General features: G+C 31.2%; 1 protein-coding gene across 1 annotated transcript in view; it reads right to left on the minus strand.

Moving 5' to 3' along the window:
• Positions 1-2451: 2451 nt before the first annotated feature.
• The window catches only part of Myo31DF (Unconventional myosin ID), a 63241-nt gene continuing 45648 nt past the window's right edge, over positions 2452-20044 (minus strand). The window contains exons 11-26 of the mRNA XM_080156112.1: positions 19125-19223; positions 16904-17033; positions 14883-14968; positions 13353-13468; positions 11085-11162; positions 10672-10752; positions 10108-10190; positions 9551-9620; positions 8604-8704; positions 8107-8199; positions 7640-7708; positions 7228-7315; positions 6225-6467; positions 5915-5997; positions 5056-5238; positions 2452-4728 (exon numbers count right to left, since the gene is read on the minus strand). Coding sequence (XP_080012238.1) covers positions 4575-4728; positions 5056-5238; positions 5915-5997; positions 6225-6467; positions 7228-7315; positions 7640-7708; positions 8107-8199; positions 8604-8704; positions 9551-9620; positions 10108-10190; positions 10672-10752; positions 11085-11162; positions 13353-13468; positions 14883-14968; positions 16904-17033; positions 19125-19223 — 1757 coding nt within the window. The 3' untranslated portion in view covers positions 2452-4574. The remainder of the gene's footprint in view (positions 4729-5055; positions 5239-5914; positions 5998-6224; positions 6468-7227; positions 7316-7639; positions 7709-8106; positions 8200-8603; positions 8705-9550; positions 9621-10107; positions 10191-10671; positions 10753-11084; positions 11163-13352; positions 13469-14882; positions 14969-16903; positions 17034-19124; positions 19224-20044) is intronic.

A 20044-nucleotide genomic window follows, 5' to 3' on the forward strand; every position in this document is an offset into this window, starting at 1 on the left:
TTAGAAAGAGAATCCGGTTTTGGATGGGGATAAGATGGATCGAGATTAAAATAAAATTACATGACTTGAAACTTAGTTTTATTTAGTTACAAGTAATCTCTTTGAATAAGACAAAAAAGATTCCTTTACACTGTTGATAGGTCAGATGAAAAAAGTTTATTTTAGTGTTAGGCAAAATGACTTTGCAATTGTATCAGTAAGTAGGTCTTATTTCAAATTTCATCCCCTAAGAGCTTACACTCATCCATGATAAGAAAAATAAATATTCTTATTCATACCTTCCAATTCTTTACAACTCTGCTTTTATGGAAGTCTTTCATAAAACCACTGCACTCTATATATGAATTATTTAAGGCTTAATTTCCATGAAGTTAGCAAAGCAACTGATAAAAATGGCCATTGATTAACTTCCTTTAGGGGTGGTTTTATGAAGAACTTTATAAAAGCAAACTTGTTCAAAATTTTAAATTAATAATCTTTGCTTTCCTTGTCATGATTGTTCGGTAACTCCTAGGGGATGAAAATTGAACTTAAAATTTCAAATATAATTTTCTCAAAAATTAGATTGAACCTAGTAATAGTGTCTAACTTTTTATCTTTGTGACGTAACAAAAATCCATCCCTTTTTTTGGGTTTCCTTTACCACATCCCCTCTCATCCTTCGATTTTTGTTACGTCACAAAGATAAAAAGTTATACACTATTACTAGGTTTATTAGATTTAGTTTGATTTTAAAATTATCAAAATTAGACCTACTTACTGATATAATTGCAAAGTCATTTTTGCCTAACACTAAAATAAACTTTTTTCATCTGGCCTCCCAACAAAGTAGTTTATTATCCGGATATTAGATAACACTTGAAAGGGCTCTTCTTTTTGTAAAGAAAGAAAATATTTATTCCCCAACTGTAATTGTTAACTTCAAATGATTTGTTTACTTACAGTTATTTCCCATGTAATTATAACCAGAAATTAACTAAAATGATATTGCTACCTACTCATTGTTAATTATTTAATTATCTACTTGTGTCATATAAAATAAAATTCTCTAGAGGTTAACATTAAAAAAGCCCTGGAAGGGGGAGGTTATGTACTAGTAGTCTACTATGTTTATTGAGGTGTTTTTTTGAGTTTACTTGTACCAATCATAAATACAACGAAAAAATAAAACTTTTTAAAAATAAATAAATTTATATATGGTATATATCGGTTTCACTTAGGACTTACTTTCGCTATGTATTTTTTTACAGTAAAAGTTATAAAATTATCTTACCCTTTTTTTCAAACCATCAAGGCAAAAAATTGAACAAGTCAGTGAATGACGTGAATGACAATTATTTTTATTTAAGTTTAAAATTACTCATTCCAATAAAATTGTTTTTATTGGGCTAAAAATATATTTTTTACTTTCATTGTTATATTTCAATTCAATAGAATGTCTTTTGTTAACATTTTCTATAAAAAAAAAGTTTCTACAAAATTTGTATTAAAAACCCTTGAGTAGAAAACTATGACCTATAAAAAGGAAATTTTTCACTGGTAATCTAATTTTAAAAAAGAATTTTACAAAAATAATCTTCTTTCATTTTAGCCATCAAAATGCAAAAAAACACATTATACGAAAATTTGACCACCAACAAATACAAGATCATGTTAATTAGAATTGAGATAGAGATTTGTTGAAAAATATTTGTAAATTTGTTATTTGGGAATAATTGTTTTTTAGTTACATATTTACATTAATACATTGTATATTATATTCATTGATTTAAATTTAATATTTGTCAATAAAGAACTGATATTTATCACTTTATTTTATTACCACCAGCGGCCGTAACCTCTAATGATACCTTAGAAATGGCGTACAAGGGAAGAGGTAAACTTCTAAACCCCGTTTCAGAAAGAAAAGTAAATATAAAATTATATACATTTCAAAATAAAAATTGGTCAGGAGAACTAAACAGTGGCAATATTTAGCGAGATCTTTATAGACATCTTTCCAAACTTCCCAGGAAAATTATATGTAAGTGTTTTCCAATTTATATGTATAAAACCATACCTTAACCCACCATTTTTAACGGTATTGGATGTAGAAATCCTGTTAACCGATTGCTAAAAAAAATTACTTGATCAAACTTAAGATTAGACAGCCAAGGATAATGAATATATTATCCAAATTTCTGTCAAAATATTCTGTGTATTTGGAAACATAACACCTATAACAATAACTTTTTAGTAAGATGAACTTTGTCTGAGAGTCCTAGCCGTGATTATTCTTTGTTTATGGGTTTCGACTACCCATTTAGAGAAGCTAGGTATTTTCCCTCTACCATTGATGTCACGCACCAACCGTAGCAGAAATAGGAATTAATGTCAACCCCAACGGTTAGCATGCACGATAAAATCAATATTTAAAATTAAATAAAAAAAATTGTAATAAATAAATAATGGTCTAGGTATAGTATTTATTAAATAAATTTATGAATAATCACAACTCTAATCACAACACTAATAATAATATGAAGCACAACTCACACATAGCGTCAACAAAAGTAGAAGATTTTTACTATCAATCATTAGGAGATGCCTAAATCTTTACATCTAATCATATCTTAATTTTTTTGTCCTGTTGTATTATAAAACGTAAAGATCTCTTTATCCTGATGCTAAAGATCAAGGAAAATTGGTTATACTTTTCAAGGAAACTTTATAATGTCTTGAGGTGATTTTAGGCTATATTTATAACCTCCTCTTCCCTATAGAGTAAGGGCAAAGTAACAGAGCAAATATGTAAACAAATACAATTACGATACTTTATACATATTTACCTAAAATGTAAAATTAAAGAAGACAATCAACTAAAATTAAAAGCTTTTATACATGAAGCTAGCAGCTGTATAAAAGTTTTTTTTTTATAATTTTCCGCATTTTTATAATCCTCTACAAAGCTTAAAATTTATACGTTAAATTTTGAAAATTACATTTAAAAACTTACATTTTGTTGAAACCATGTGAGAGTTAATTGCTAATAAAATCCCAGGCACTAAATTAATAATATGGCAACTAGATAGTTTTAAACACTGCATTATAATTTAATTAAATACATCATATGTACATCTAACAAAATTTCTCGTATTCATTCGAATCCGGTGGATAGGAACCGGTTCTCATCCATACGAAAAAACTATGTCTAGCATCGTATTATATCCAGTTTTCTACGAATATAGAAATGTACAATCATAAGATTAAAACTTGTTTTTTTAGTCGGTGCCTTCGGCACCACGGGGCTAAAAAAACTGGTTTTAATCTTATAATTGTACATTCCATATCCGCGGAAAGCCGTTTATAATACGATACAAGAAATAACTATTAATGATTTCAAGTTTTTACAATATTTTATAAATTAAATGATGTAAAATATTAACAAAATGATAACATTTTTTTGTTCTAAATATCAGGTGAAAAAAGCTTTCAATTAAAAAAGTTGACGTTAAAAATTTTGAAAAATCTAAAATGCATTTAAATTAAAATAGAAGAAAAACACGACTGTCAAAATTTTAAGTGCTTACTTTAAAAATATTATGAATTGTTCGTAATTTTAAAGCATATTAAAATGTTAATACATAAGCAATAATACTAATTTAATTCTCATTTGGTACAAAAGAAAAAACCTCAAAAAATTTAGTTTGAAAAAATGACAACTATTTCTGATACTTTCAGATGATAAATTTTGCTATTTATTTCCATGAAATCAATTAAAAACCCTGTCCTCTTTTTAAATAAATCTAAAATAATGTTGGTGGTTTTTTTGTTTTTCTTCTTTTGTTAAAGCAAAAAATTGTAAAGTTGTGCTCCTTATTTTACCAGAATTTATTATACAACCTTAAAAATTGAGATCACCAATGTGGTGTGCATTATACAAATATTCTCAGCTACCTGTTTTTATATTAATTAACATTCGATACAAAACCTGCATTATTAGAGTTTGAAACTAATTTATATGGCATCGTCTACAATATTTTAGGTAGCGCAGCTACTCTATAAAAACTAAAATGGAAATTTACTTGCGTCTGTCACTCAAAATAGTAAGATATGATTGTACTTTAAGAGACTAATAAAAACACAGTAGCGATTCTTCTCTCACAAAAGTATACAATACAATGTTGCTTTGCTTAAACAGGAAAAAAATCATTTCCCTTCATTTTATTATTTTTTTATCATGCGCTACTTATGGCCATAAAAATCCTTGTTTTAACATTTACATAAAATTCTAAATAAATGCTAAAAGGTCAAACGATAGCAATGAAAAACAAAAAAAAGACTTAAGTGTGCGCAAACTTTGTACAGTATGGGAAATAAAAGAATTAAGTTTGTAATAGTATTAGACTATTAGTAAAAGCCTCTCAATAATTTAACTAACTTTATTATTATTGTCCATACTATTTTTATTTTAAATACATAACAATTTCTTGACAAAACATTAACAATTTAAACATTTGGCAAAATCAATTTAGAACTTTACCATTAAACACCCAAAAACTGCCCGACTAATCTGAACAAAACTGGTGGTGCGATCAGGCAGGACAGGAGAATATGAAACCAGACCCGGAGGCCATCTTATCAAACCTGTTTGTGGTGACACTGGCCTCCTGTTGAGCTAGAATGGTTTTACTCTTGCCTCCCATGTAGCAATGCATCTCATCCTTCACTGTCACTTTTAATCCATCCCTAAAAAATAAAAATTAAAGCTAACTTATAGTTTTTGGAGTTATTGAAACTGAATTAGTGAGCAAAAATTCTTTAAATTATGAAATAAATATTGTAAAAGTAAATGAATTGAAAATAAGGGGATTATTTTTTTCCTGTGCCCAACCTGCAGGTTATGTTAAATAACCTGAATGAAAGTAATAAACAAACAAACAAAATACTCTGCTAACCCTTGTTTTCTATTCATTTCAAATAGGGGGTGAGCCCTGGGGGTACGGCACATTGAAGGAAACCGTCCAAAATATTGGCATTTAAATAATATTCTTCTACTCAAGGTCTGGACTTTACCTTTTAGCAGTGGCAATAAGAGCCACCAGCTCCCCAACCCTGTCTTCTCCAGAAGGACTAATAAGACTGAATACTAGATCCTTCCTGTCTCTCATGTGAACAATAACAAGCTGGTGAGAGCCGGATCCACAGCTTACACTCACAATGTCGCTCAGCCGTTCACTTCGCATTATCTTCCCTTTCCTAAACAATGCAGTTATGAGTTTCATTCCAGGATCTAAAGGGATAAGACAATGGACGAGAAATTGATGTATTTCCCCTGAGATAAATAAACTTATTTCTTCTGTAGATTAAAGTATTGGTTAAAAAGTTTCAATGTCACTGCCAGTTTGAACAAATTTAAAAGGCAATGAATAAGAGAACTGTCTATAAAATTTGTTGGATATAATCCTCTTAGAATTTTTTTAAAGGTGCGTCGTAGCTCAGTGGTAACGCACTGAGTTACGGTGATGAGATTTCGAGTTTAAGTCCCCATGTGGCAACTAGAATTTCTCAGTTCACGAATACATTCACGCAATTTCCCCTGGTTGTGTAAGAAGGGAGATTATTGAGTGGTTTGGATACTTAATAGTCACGTACATAACATCTGTACAACTCTTACCCCAAGTTCCTCTGCGGAGAGCGTCATTCATTACGGAGACTTAATTTGGGACACCTTTCATACTCGGCGAGGGTGAGGTAATAAAGAGTAGCTCCCTTGAGACAGCGGGTCAAGGCATAATATACTTGGGCGTGGAGCTTGATAGCCCTAGTGGCTATACAATAGTGTCTCGTCCTTCTCCATGACTACTTAGGTCCAAAAACTAAGAAACAATAGCTACACACACACACACACACACACAAAGAGATTTTTTTATACCTTGGATCCACTTTATAGAAAGAAGTTTCACTCATGATGAACAATCTATCTGCTGTCTTACTAAAGTGATTCAATTTCAGAACCTAAACAGTATTAAATGTGTGTTTATTTTAATAAAAATGCTGTTCTGTAAGGCATAAGTGTTCGTATATAGAGTTTATATTATGCTTATTTTTGCCCTTATGTTTTATCTATTTTTAGAACTTAAGCTACTCTGCAACAATTCGTGTCCTTTTGTCTCTCTGAGTGCCGATAATATTTAATAGAGCTGTCTGATTTTAAAATTATAATTTAGAAATGGTAACTTTACCTGGCAAGAGAAAACAATATTATTTCCGCCATCCTTAGCCCTGACCTCTGCCAGAGCGGATGCATAAACAGGATCTGATCTGTCCTGACTCAAATAGTCTCCATACCATCTCCTGGAGACTCCCCAGTCCCTGCGAGCACCTGCCAGCAGGTCATAGGCTCGGATCTTTCTCCTGACCATGTCTCTATCCTCTGGAGGTATCCGTTTGATAACTTGATATCCGCGCCATCTCAGATACAAAGACTAAAAGTTTAATTAAGTTGTAAGATTATTTATAGCCTTCAGTAAAAAAAAACGCTTAAAATATGTTCTAGGGTTGGTTTTAGAATATTTCCAGAAACTAAACTTCAATGTCCATTTATACTTAAATATTTTTCATTGAACAGTTTCTTGAAAAGGTTATAAGCAAAAATAATCATATATCATTAAAACAAGTTTATTCTCTTTTAAGTTAATTGTGTTTATTTAGTTTGTCTCAATGGAAAAAAATAGTTTATCAAATTGACAAATGATAAGCAATGTACACATAATCATTAAATAAAGATTAGAATTGAAAATAATTGCAGAATAAAGATAAAAAAGTACAGCTAAGACAACAAATAGGCTTGATAAAACATCTTAAAATGATTTGTCATTTGGCCGCTTAAAATGTGTCTTTTTTGCTTATCAAATACCGTAAACCTATGCATCCAAAATTAAATTTTATTTTGCTGAATCACACATGTTAAATTGTTTAGTGCTTTTATACCAATGGAAGCCATGAAGTATTAAATTTCGAGGCAACTTATAGTGCCAACTTATTGACCAATGGTAAAATGTATACTGGCCTATAATTGGTCATTTGTATTGTATTAAGTCTTTTTTAAAGGCACTATAAGCTGCTTTTTATATTTCAACTGAAAATGGCTCGGCAAGATATTTAAAGCCCTACAGGAAAATGGTTTAAGTTTGATATGTGTTGAAATGTGTGAGACTTCTAGATGAATGCCAATCATGCCATTACCTGAAACTTTTTAGCTGTTGCAGTAAGAGCCTTTGGTGGCTGTGGCCAGACCAGAGAGGCTCCGTAGTCCTTCATGTGCTTCACATTTCTGTAATTAAACAAAAACTTTAGTCTTGAAAATAATATGCAATTGAATGTAGGGAGGGATGGGACATTGAGTTGTCCCCAAAGATTTATAATAAAGGCTTATTCGTTGGCTTAACAATTTTGGGGACTTGAATTTTGATTGGTTGGTTCATTATGGTAAGTGTCCAAACGTTCCAATCACTAATTGCAATATACAGAAGAATTAATTAGGTGTTTTATTTTTGTCTTTGCCTTTTAGTTCCCTGATTTGAATGGCTATAAAAGAAATAATCTAACTAATGGAAAAAGATAGAGCAGTACTCCTTTCACAGAGACTAATACAAACCTGAAAGTTTTGTTGAGTGCCACTATGTAGGATCTCATTTTATATTTTCTGTATCTGCCCCAGATTAACCTAAAATACGAAAATAAATAATTATTAACTCGATTTAAAAAAAAGACTAAATATAATTGTCATTATATGGTGACTATTCTTAAAGTCGACATTGATCTAATGGATTTATCATTACTTGGATCTTACACCATGCAGATTATTATGTACTCTAATAAAGTAAAACTTTAGGCTAGCTACAATAATGCCCCCCACCCCAAACCACATCCATCCTCCTTACTCCATCTCTTCCCCTCCTACTAGATGAACAAACTGACCAATAAATAATGTCCATGTGAGCAACCTAAATTGACGACAACTTTTTCCCTGTCATAATATCCACGTATTATTCTACATCAATTATCAATCTATATACAACTTTTATTTAAAGTATAAACATTATGGAGGTTTTGATATACTACCTGACCGCTCGCATTCGCTTGTACTGTCTTCTCGCCAGAGTACCCCTGACCAACTTTTGAAGGAATATCACTATGCCAGGTATAACACTCATCCTAGTAACAAACAGTTTATTAAGTTTCATTTCAGTGCAGTGAAAGAATAAATGCAAAAAACGTTTCTTTTAACTGCCCATTTTACAGACGCCCAGCCGCTTTAAAAAAGTCATAACGGATATTCGAAGATATCTGTAAAAGTTAGAGGTCACAAACTAAACGTTGCAGTGAATTTTTTTTTGAGAGATAAAAGTTAATAAATTAATTAATGAAAAAGCTTGAACCAATCCCCTACCATCTCCAAGAACATCATTTTGCCTGAATTAATTTCTGATTATTTTTAGATATTGGTAATTCTAACACATGATCCTTAAAAACTTGCAAAACGTTTTTATTAGAGTATAATTATGTTGGTAGCATGGAGAAAGTAAAGAAAAATTTTAAGAATACAGAAAAAGTTTTACCTAAATTGTTCTAGCTTGAACAGAGTTGCTGGAGATCTAATAAAGACCTTTGAATTTCCAAATGAAACATCATCGATCAATTTCTTATCCTTCAGCAATGCCTATTAAAAAAAGATATCTTCATGTCGTTGAAAGCGAAACCAGTAATTAAAAATCTCACTGCATATCTTTTAAATAATAAACAAAAAATACGTTTAATGTCCTAACTAAATTTCTTCAATATTTAAATCAAAATTATGATTTTCACTGACAAGTTAAAACCTATGATTTTTTTAAAAGCCCATCAATATTTTAACTCAATTTCTACGGTTTCTAAGTATTTAGCTATTTAAAAAATCTGATTCATAGAAACAATCATAATTGTTCAAAAAAGCAACATTTTTTTACCTGGACACCTTGTTTGTCTGTAGCATCTCTAAATTTTTACCTGGACACCTTGTTTGTCTGTACCATCTCTAAACTTTTACTTGGACACCTTGTTTGTCCCTACCATCTCTAAAGTTTTACCTGGACACCTTGTTTGTCTGTAGCATCTCTAAATTTTTACCTGGACACCTTGTTTGTCTGTAGCATCTCTAAAGTTTTACCTGGACACCTGGTTTGTCTGTAGCATCTCTAAATTTTTACCTGGACACCTTGTTTGTCTGTACCATCTCTAAAGTTTTACCTGGACACCTTGTTTGTCTGTACCATCTCTAAATTTTTACCTGGACACCTTGTTTGTCTGTACCATCTCTAAATTTTTACCTGGACACCTTGTTTGTCTGTACCATCTCTAAAGTTTTACCTGGACACCTGGTTTGTCTGTAGCATCTCTAAATTTTTACCTGGACACCTTGTTTGTCTGTACCATCTCTAAAGTTTTACCTGGACACCTTGTTTGTCTGTACCATCTCTAAATTTTTACCTGGACACCTTGTTTGTCTGTAGCATCTCTAAATTTTTACCTGGACACCTTGTTTGTCTGTACCATCTCTAAAGTTTGGCCAAGTAAATCTCGAGATCATTTTGTACCTCCTACATAATTTGCAATAATTATTTATAATCTTTTTTTAAAAATCATCAATGTTTTTATTTACTTTCTGTTGACAATTTAAAATTTATGTGCCCTCCCCCAAAATAGTTAAAATTCTTCCAAGGACCTATGACAAGCTACTTTGTAAAGGAGAACCTTATAGTTTCAGCGGTTTAGATTTAAGGATTTAAGATTTGGGTTTCGAACCAGTATATATTGTCGACTGTTTGTAACCGTTATAGTTCTTCTTTACATTGTAGCTTCTCATAGGTGTTGGAGAGGTTTATAACTATTTTTGAGGAGGGTACAACCAACCTCAAGGAGAAATCGCCTCCAGAAAAAATTACCCATCCCCACATTTTTCTAATCTTTTTTCAAAACTACAATTGAAAGGGGGGGGGGGAGTCCTTGGGCTTCTAGAGGTCTCTAGGGGCGTAACCGCTAGTCTCGATATAAATTCTAAGTAGTAATGACAAATGTAAATCTTACTTTAGAAATCTCCAGTACTCCATTCTGAAAGCAAAGCCAGCACGTCGTACCCGTACATTTTCTAACAAACCAAGATAGTTCACCTAAAATAGTAATAACATTTTAGTTCTAATCCTTCCTAGTAATATCATTTTATAACAGTGGCGTGTACGTCGATTTAGCTGGGGTGTAAAGCTTTAAGGGGGAAGGGGGGAAAGATAGCTTTTCGTTTTTTTGATACACCCCATCCTCACACCACTACATAATTCTTAAATACTTTAGTCGGCCCCTGAGGCCAATAAAAGTAAAAATCTTTTATTTTTAGATAAGGATTTTGATTAGTTGTCAAATAATAAGAAAAAACGTGTTAGGTTAAGAAAACATTAATACAAAATATATAGGAGCTTTTAGACCAATGAAATGTTTTCATTACAGACAGAAGAACTGTCATTTTTAGCTTCATATAACAGTTGGAGTACAAGTAGTTTTAAGTGGCTCGAATAAAATCAATCTAATAACGATTTTTAATATTTCAATTTATTAAAACATTTTCATAAAAATTTAGTTTTAAACCTAAATATTAACCTGATGTTCAACAAGTTTCTGATCAAATAAAACTGGAGACTTTACATCATTTGGCTTTACACAACGCACATAATAAGGTTCCTAAAATATATCAAATTGATAACATTTATATTTATTTGGAGCTAGAATATTAATTTGAATTAATCATTGTGTATAGACTCAAAGAGGTTCTATATTATTATAAAGTTCTTTTACTGCACAACTCTTGTTTTCTTTCAAGAATTCAAACATTCAAACAAGTTTTATTCACGCAACCTTGACAATGTCTAACTATTTGTGTATTAAATTTTCTGAAGAAAAATTGAAAGTTAGCTGATTTATTAGATTATAATTTTAGACTAAAATGGTTGGGAACCGAGGGGCTAAAGGACAAGACCTTCTTATAGAGGTTATTTGTTTCTGAATAGTTGTACCTTTGAGTGTAGAATTTTCATTAATGCCAGCATAGAATTCTTGAACATGGTCGCAGCTGTCTGAGGTCTCTTTGTTGTCTAAAAATAATAAATATGTTTAGAATAAACATTAAAATTTAATAAAAAATAGTCCGCGGATACGAAAATACCATGATTCATTATTTTCATGAGAAAATTCATGGGAAAAGCTTCAAATAAAATCGCCATAGCTTAATGGGATCGTCCTTCCAAAAATAGTTATCGGTAGCTTTCCTGGAACTAACATAAAGTTTCTCTTAATAGGAGCACCCTATTGACACAGACGTTATTCAGAGACACACAGACAATTCTTAGACATCCTCTTGTTTCCATTTTTCGACTATTTTACATAAATTGTGTATAGTGCTAAGCCGCAAATAATTTCTGCTCTGATGAATACATATAGACAATGCAGCATTTAATAAACATTTTTTTTGCCTTTAAGAAAGACGCATTGGTGTTACAATTTTCCACCAGTTTCAAAGAAAATAGTTTTTTTGCTGTTATAAATTTATACGATTCTATCGCTAAAATTTGACTATGCGTTATGAATCGATAGTATTATTATTATTTTTTTTTTTGTAGAAACTTCAACATAACAAAAGAATTCAAAATTTACGAATACTGCTATGCTGAAAAGTAGATATAAATCAGTTTAAGTAACATCAAACAAGTTAATAAATGAAAAATTAATAAAAACTTAAGATTTAAGCACAGCAGTACAAATTTTAATCATAATGCTGAATGCTATGTCGCATTGAGCAAATTATTTTATGTTGCTAAAATTTATGCCAAGTGAATTACTACTCGTTTAGAATAGGAAACATTGAAGATAACATTCCAAAAAGAGAGCATTGATAAAAAGCCTTTATAAGGGGAAAGGGGGCATAAACTTTATTGTCAAGCAGGTTATTCTTACACAAAAATAACATTCCATATACTTAAACGTATAAAATCAAAGGTCGTTGTTTGTTGAAAATTTTCTCAAAATGAGAATTTGAAATAATATATACCTTAACCCTTAACAGTCGGGCCTCTTGCCGCACCTTAATCAGTCGGGGGGGGGGGGGGGGGGGGGCGTTCAACGCCCCCCCCATATTATCTCAGTTCCTATTAGAGCTAGAGGGCTAAATTTTTTTGTACAAGTCCCCTTTTTTCAACGCCCCCCCATATTATCTCAGTTCCTATTAGAGCTAGAGGGCTAAATTTTTTTGTACAAGTCCCCTGTGTTATGATGAATTTCCGACCTTAAGTAAGTCAAAGTCAATTTTCGCTTCCTTCACCCTTTTATTTAACAACCTTTGTTTTTAGGTCCTTCTTTACTTAAAAATTTCAAACGGCTGTAATTTTCTTATTTTTGAAGCTAGAAGAACAATTTTTTTTGCAGAAAATGTTTATCTTTATGTAAATTTTATATTTGAAATGTCAAAATATAAATTTCAGCGGCCGCAGCTGTACTTGGCAGCTGCCAGCCGCCGCAGTCGGCGGTCGGCGGGAAAACGGCGGTGGATCTTTATGAAATTTTAATACGTTATGTAGACATGTAAGAAAAGCTTAAGTTTAAAATTTGAAGTCTCTAAGTCAAAAATTGAGGCCACAGGAGCCTTTTAAAGATTTCTGGAGACCTGGAGGATCAGGACCTGCAGGATCATACCTGGAACCTGAAATTGACTTGAACACCTGTATTTCATATAAGGATGTACTACTAGAGGATATTTTAGTATTTTGGCAAGATAAAATACTTTGTTTAAGTCAAAAAAATATTTTTGCTCTTTACCTGGATGACCCTGCCAGGTTTGCTGGCATCCTGTGCCCGCCAGGATGGAGATATTCAAAAAATTCCAACTCTCAGTTATGTGTCATACCCAAACTTAAAAAGTCACGCAGTTTGGGCTCTTTATCTTTCACACACAGAAAATGAGATAGAAAAAACTGGATGGGGGGGCGTTCAACGCCCCCCCCCCCCCCCCCGACCGTTAAGGGTTAATTGTATACAATTCTCCAGTCTTGACATAGTAAAAATGCATAAACTGGTCCAGACTGTCGCTCAATCATTTACATGGCAACAATGACAAAGTAGAAGAAATGTATTGGTTTATAAAAAGGTAAATTCAATACAATATGTAGTTGGACAAAAATCGTACATTTAAAGGGTTGCTAGTCTGTAATGCTTCCATAGTTCAATAACAAAATAAATCACCATGCACTGGCTTGATTAAGATTCAAGTGACTTGTCAATCATAGTCCTACCTTTGAGATATGTTCAGCACCCTCTGGCCACATCTTTCTCAAAGTTTCATTTTTAGAATTCCAAAGCAACCGCTTGAAATCCTGGAAAAGTGTGTCTCGATTCTTCTCAATAAAACCTAAAATAATGATTTGTTATTTATTTTAATAATTAATAATATTAGTTCAATTGAAGTAGTGCTTTAATTTTTTTATTAACCGAAGAAAGAAGTACCTGAGAATATTCTTATTGATCAAGAAAATTCACAAGAATTTGGTCAGCCCGGTAAATCATATTCTTCCTATATAAATACCCTCTACTATTATCAACTGACGCACTGACGGACAATGTGATCTTTGGTGTATAACATAGTAATGGCTATCACTACGGAATAATCTTTAATAAGATTAGAGTGGATAACATGCATTTTCTCTTTAGAAATTACAATATTTACTCTTATTAAAAAAATATCATTTATTATTATTCTAATTATTAATTTGTTAAATAGATGCAACATAATTGAGAAATAAAGTTAAATTAAAATTCAACAATACTTGTTTTTTTTAGCATAGACTACTTTTGTCTCCTAATTTGTATTTAAGTTTAAAACTAAATTAAGATATTTGAATAAATAAATGCCTAATTAATTTATATGACATGTTCAAAATAGAAGACATAAAGCATTATGATCACTCACGAAACAATTATAAAACGTGAGGGATAATACTTGGACAATCTAATTGTCAAACGGGAACAATAAAATTAATTTTAGAACAATCAACATCCAAATAAAAAAAGCTTTAATCTATTATTGTTTTATTTTTACTAACATTAATTTTCCATTTCATTCTAATTTTAAGTGTACTTTTTTGATCGTTTATATGCATGCCATAAATTTTGTATTTTAAAATTTTAACATATTTTATCTAAATATAAGCTCATGTCAAAAACGTGAAAAATATCCTAACATTTTAAACTTTTCAACTCAGGTTATTTTATTAAGATCATGATATTGGGTTATAAAGAATATTTTCCTCTTAAATTTTCTTATCAATTTTCTGATTCATATGATATTCATTTTAAATATAAAGATTTTAAAAATAATTAGGTTACTATCAGTATCAAGCATAATATCGAAAAGGATATAAAACAATAATAGTTTTCATGCAAACTGATGCCCCTTTTAACTGAAATAATAAGGTTTTTGTTTTTACGCATGACCGACAGACAGACGGACAAAAATGTATAGCACAGATGCGCTTTAATAATAGGATTCTTGACAACAAATTGTAGCTACCTATCTAAAATAGCAGTTGAGAAAATCACATTTCACCAACAATTAGTTTTTTTTTGTGTTTTAAGCATTAGCAACAGACAGACAGACAAAATAATGTATAGATTAGATGCACATATATAATAACATCTTAATTTATTTTTCAGCTGGTTTTAAATTCGTCTTCGTATGATTTCCCTGGGGCTCACAGACGGCTGACAAGTCCTGGTGGTAGGTCATTGGTGGGAAACTGAATGAGAAGGTTTGTTGATATTCTAACCTGTAACTGTATACACGACATCACCCGCATAGTGCTTAATCAAGAAGTCTTCACTATGAGCCAACAGTTTATTCATCGGATCCAATCTAAAACAACAAAAATAAGTGAGTAAGGAGTTTATGAGTAAGAGTAGGGGGAATGCATTGGCCCTTAAACAGGCGCAACTCATTACCATGCACAGTTAGGACTTCTTAGACAAAGGTCGTGCAATCAAAGGGTTGGTTGTCTGGTGGATGTTACTTAACCTAATATCCTTGTGTATCGCAACCAATTACACGCGGATGATGCTCTGGATTCTCCAGATAATTACTTAAAAATCGTGATAAGAGACAAAATTTAATACATAATAGAAAAGAATAAGTTCATCGTCTACTGTCATATCCCTGTATACAAAAATCAATTAAATGTTTCAGTTTAATCTTTTTAATAGCACATACTAATATGTGTACATATATCTTACATTAAGTGAATTAAAAAGTCTGAAATAGGAAACGGCTAATAAAAAGGGAAGTATAATAAATTTACGTGCTGTGTTTGTAAAGTAAAATTTAATATTTACATTATACATAAACAAGTACAGGGTCCTTTTTATCATTCTAATTTTATACAAATAAAATAGCGTAACACAAAAATCATTACTGGCAAGCGCGGACAAAGTAAGTCATAAACGGATGTTTTAGTAGTCATAAAAATATAATTATTTGAGATAAATAAAAAATTATGAAAAACTAAGAAAACTATATACTGGATGCGGAGATAAGGGGGACATTTCAAAGTATACAGTAGCTTCGCTACTAAAAGGTAATTTTTTAATTAGTTTTCTCGTATTCATTCGAATCCGGTGGATAGGAACCGGTTCTCATCCATACGAAAAAACTATGTCTAGCATCGTATTATATCCAGTTTTCTACGAATATAGAAATCTACAATCATAAGATTAAAACCAGTTTTTTTAGCCGGTGCCTTCGGCACCACGGGGCTAAAAAAACTAGTTTTAATCTTATAGTTGTACATTCTATATCCGCGGAAAGCCGTTTATAATACGATACGAGAAATAACTATTATTACATTTCTTGACCCTTGAATCAAACTTGAATATGAAATTAAATCCATAGATCAAATATGTAGACCAAAATCCATATTCTGTGTATATTAGGAAAATTTCGATAATTCATATAACTAGGAATCTGGCATATAAAGTACATAAATTTAATTTTATTTATCTGGTGAAAAATCGGATGACCCTGTATCCGAGTATAAACATTAAACATATGCTCAACTTACCGTCAATGAATTATTTTTATGTATACATTACACATACACCCAGTTTGAGAAATAGAGCATGGATGGGGCAATAGACAAAAATCTTTCTCAGCGTATGTAAAATCTGTCTTTGTTCTGTACTGAGAAGAAAATGGGTTGTAAATTAAAGTCATCACAATTTTTACTTCCTTCCTTATATGTTTAAGTACATACAATTAAAATCTGCCTGTGATGACAACACAGGGGTGTGTATAATTATATGATGTGCAATTTCTTCTATAAAAAATACTTTTGCACTTTCGAAATCCGCCAATACCATACTTTTTTACTTTAACTTCACTACAATTTTCTTTATTCGGTAACTTCTTCAGCAACCTACTTAAATTCGTTTGCCACAGATTTTTTTGTGAATACGAAACACTTTGCAGTTGAGTCAATTTTTGATGCGATGGTACATCTGTGTAGATAATTTAAGCAAGGACAAGACGAATTAAATCTCTGGCTCCACCCCTTACTTCCAGGCGACACATAATACATTAATTGTAATTGAAATGTTTAATAAAGTTTAAAGCATATAAATAATGAGTCAGTGTGGGCTATATAGAATTCATTAGTGATATCAACTTTGTTTTATTCACGTAGATTTTACAACAAACATTACCAAACAATGATAGTATGACTTATGTAAATTGCATATAGTCTTATTTTATTATAAAAACAGCACATTGTTTTAACCGAGTTCTCAGAGTGTTACTGACCTTCTTGAAGAAAACCTCTTGTGGCCCTTGAGCTTGTTGTTCATCTCCTCCAGCAAGATGTTGTCGGTGACCTTGCCCACGTTGAGACAGGCCTCGTCCATGATGGCTATGATTCCCTTGTGCGGCTGGTCTAAATAAAATGTTTTATCAATTATTTTGTATGTAAATCACATTTACTGCAGTCTAATTCTAAGTAACTTATATCCTATTATAAGTAGTAAGTTTTTATTGTCTGTAGTAACGAATCCCGCTGAACACTGAACCGATATGGTTCTCCTTTACAGTGAAGCGTTTCCTTTTTTAGGTCAGGGAAGGTTTTTTTTAACTATTGTTCCTCAACTCTCCCTAAAATGACCGCCCCTTATTTTTTACTTTTTTTCTTTTTAAAACTTAAATTGAAAATGCGGGTGTGGACTTTCCCCTCCTCTCAACCTTAAGGGCCCCTAGAGGCTTCTAGGGGGCGTAGCTGCTGGTATCTTATACAATATTAGGTTACAAAATATGCTTCGAAATTGTCTTTAAAAGAACCCATTGGACTACAAACCCTTTGATTGTGCAGCGTTTGTTTCCCTTAGCATGCCGAGTCGAGCACAGAAACCCAACTAAAAATTAGATGAGCTATAAATAAACTTACTATTAATTGATAAGGCATGCAAAAAAATTTTCAATGTAAATCCTAACTGTTCTATTTTCATTGTCCTTGTTGAAGTTATGTTTTGTTTGATCAGAACTTATTTGCAAATCTGCAATAAATGGATGTTATGGAACAAATTATAGCTTTACATAGAATTTCATACACTAAAACGTATTGTGATAATTTAGATTTAGATAGTTATAGAAATATTTATAAATATAATTCACGTTTGTAATTACACACAATAAGATAAATAAGTTTTATAAAAATTCTTTGGAAAACTCCATTACAAAAGGGGTAAGTCTGTCTATTTGTCTTAATTTTGATTTATTTTTGTGAGTTACAGCTGGGCCCTTAGCATGAATTTTATTTTAAATAAAATATACTAAAACCTACCCTGGACCTATATAAATCTTTCCTAATTCAGTTGTTATTGAGATCATAAAAGACATATGTATTTTTCTAAGTTTTATATGTAACAACTAAAATCTTACAATTTTTTGCCATTATAGTTTGTGTATATGTATTTTGACACTCTCGTTTATATCTTAATTGATTATTATTTTTTTTTACTTTTTCAAATGAGGTAATGATATGTTTTTGTATGGTGTACCAAATATATAAATTGTTAAGTATAAAGCAGTAAAATGTGCGAATTTGTATAAAAACCGGGACGGAAACTCCATTGATTACATCCTTAAATGTGTAATTGTATTGTGTATTAGTACATACGGTTAACAAGGACGATTTCAAACAACAGTATTTATAATTGTAAACTCTGTATTATGACTACAAAAGATGAAAAAATTTTGCCAAAAGGTACCAAATTTTATGTACTATTATATCTACAATTTAAAGGGAAACTTTGTATTGGTTCCTATATTTTGACAAGGTAAGGGTAAGCCAAGCAAAAAGAAAATGCTCATAGAATTATAAAATTTTAGTATTTTATACTTTTTAATAAAAATTTTCGTTTCAATACAATTTAATGCCCTTTATTTTTCCATTCACATATCTGTTGTAGAGTAGCTCTAATAACAATAATAAAGTCTACTAAATATGTATCAACACCAAATGTCACTAAAATTACTCATCCAACATTTACTATCTACAACCATATAATCGCTAAATTATTTAATACTTTTCTTTAACATTCACGTTTCTTTGTACTATTGCATTTTTAAAAAAATATTTTATGTCTATAAACAAACAGTAACATTTTTTAAAAATCTTGACAAGATCAAAATTTTAATCCTAAATTAAAACACAGGGTATATATTTTTAATACACAATTATACTTCTTCTTACATCAATGGCTGAATTACATAATATACCCGCTGTTTAGAAGATATTTTGGACCATGGAAAGAAAACGAAGTAGTGGATTTCGTCGCATTTTCACAATAGCCTTTGATAGGTTATTTTAGGTTATTTAAATGTTAATTATTGACCCGCAGGGTTAGGAAATTGGCAACGCAGGGTTAGAGCCCTCCGCAGTGTCTAGAAATATAAGCTACTGGAAAAAATACGACGAAACCCATGATCCGATATTTTCTGACAGACAGGCAAACTAGAATGTTCAACTTACCAATAAGTTGACAAATGGCCATATTATCAAAATACGGAACATGCTCCCACTGAATTCCTTCTCTCTCATATTCTTCTTGCTGTTGCTTCAATACCAACTCTGAAATGAATACCAAAATTATGTGGATGTTGATATTAACAGGGGAGAGTTTGTTGTCAATGTAGCTTGCATTTGTTGCTCAGTTCATTCATCCAGATTGTTATTTAAGCCTTCTGAGAGCATCATTTTATCAAAGTACATAGAATCAAGTGCAACAGTTCAATTTAGAAATCGTAGCAACTAAATAATCATATCCAGTAAGGCCGTATGTTCATTTAACTCAAACAAGATGATTTTTTTGAAAAGGGGTAGTTTCACGAAATGCATTTGAACTTAATTTAGTGAACCGCATATTTTATCCTGGTTAAATGGTTAAATTACATTTATATGGCATATATTTGAAAGATTTTCAATTTTCTACCACGTTGTTTTTAAAATATCAAGACTTGAAAATCGTCTTTTTAAATTGCATATATCACAAAAAGACAATTTCCAAGTCTTGATATTTTAAAAACTACGTGGTAGAAAATTGAATTTATTTCAAATATATGCTATATAAATGTAGTTTAACCCATTAACTAGGAAAAAATATGCGGTTCACTAAATTAAGTTCAAATGCATTTCGTGAAACTACCCCTTTAAAGGAAAAAATTGTATTTTAGAATATTACTATGCACTTGAATACTAAATACGGGTGCCGAGCCATAATGTTGACTTCCTGTGCATATTGAAGTTATTAAAATCGAATCTTTTCTATGATTATGGTACTCCATCAGTAACATATAGCTCTGATTGTTAATTATGGCTTTGTTAGAATTGTCCTCTAGAATTCTAACTTTGCAAGATGATTCATGTAAAAACTAGGTACGATATAGAGAGCG

Source organism: Acartia tonsa, chromosome 4, assembly GCF_053477335.1.
Source record: "Acartia tonsa isolate MP-2025a chromosome 4, ASM5347733v1, whole genome shotgun sequence".
NCBI classification, from domain to species: Eukaryota; Metazoa; Arthropoda; class Copepoda; order Calanoida; family Acartiidae; genus Acartia; species Acartia tonsa.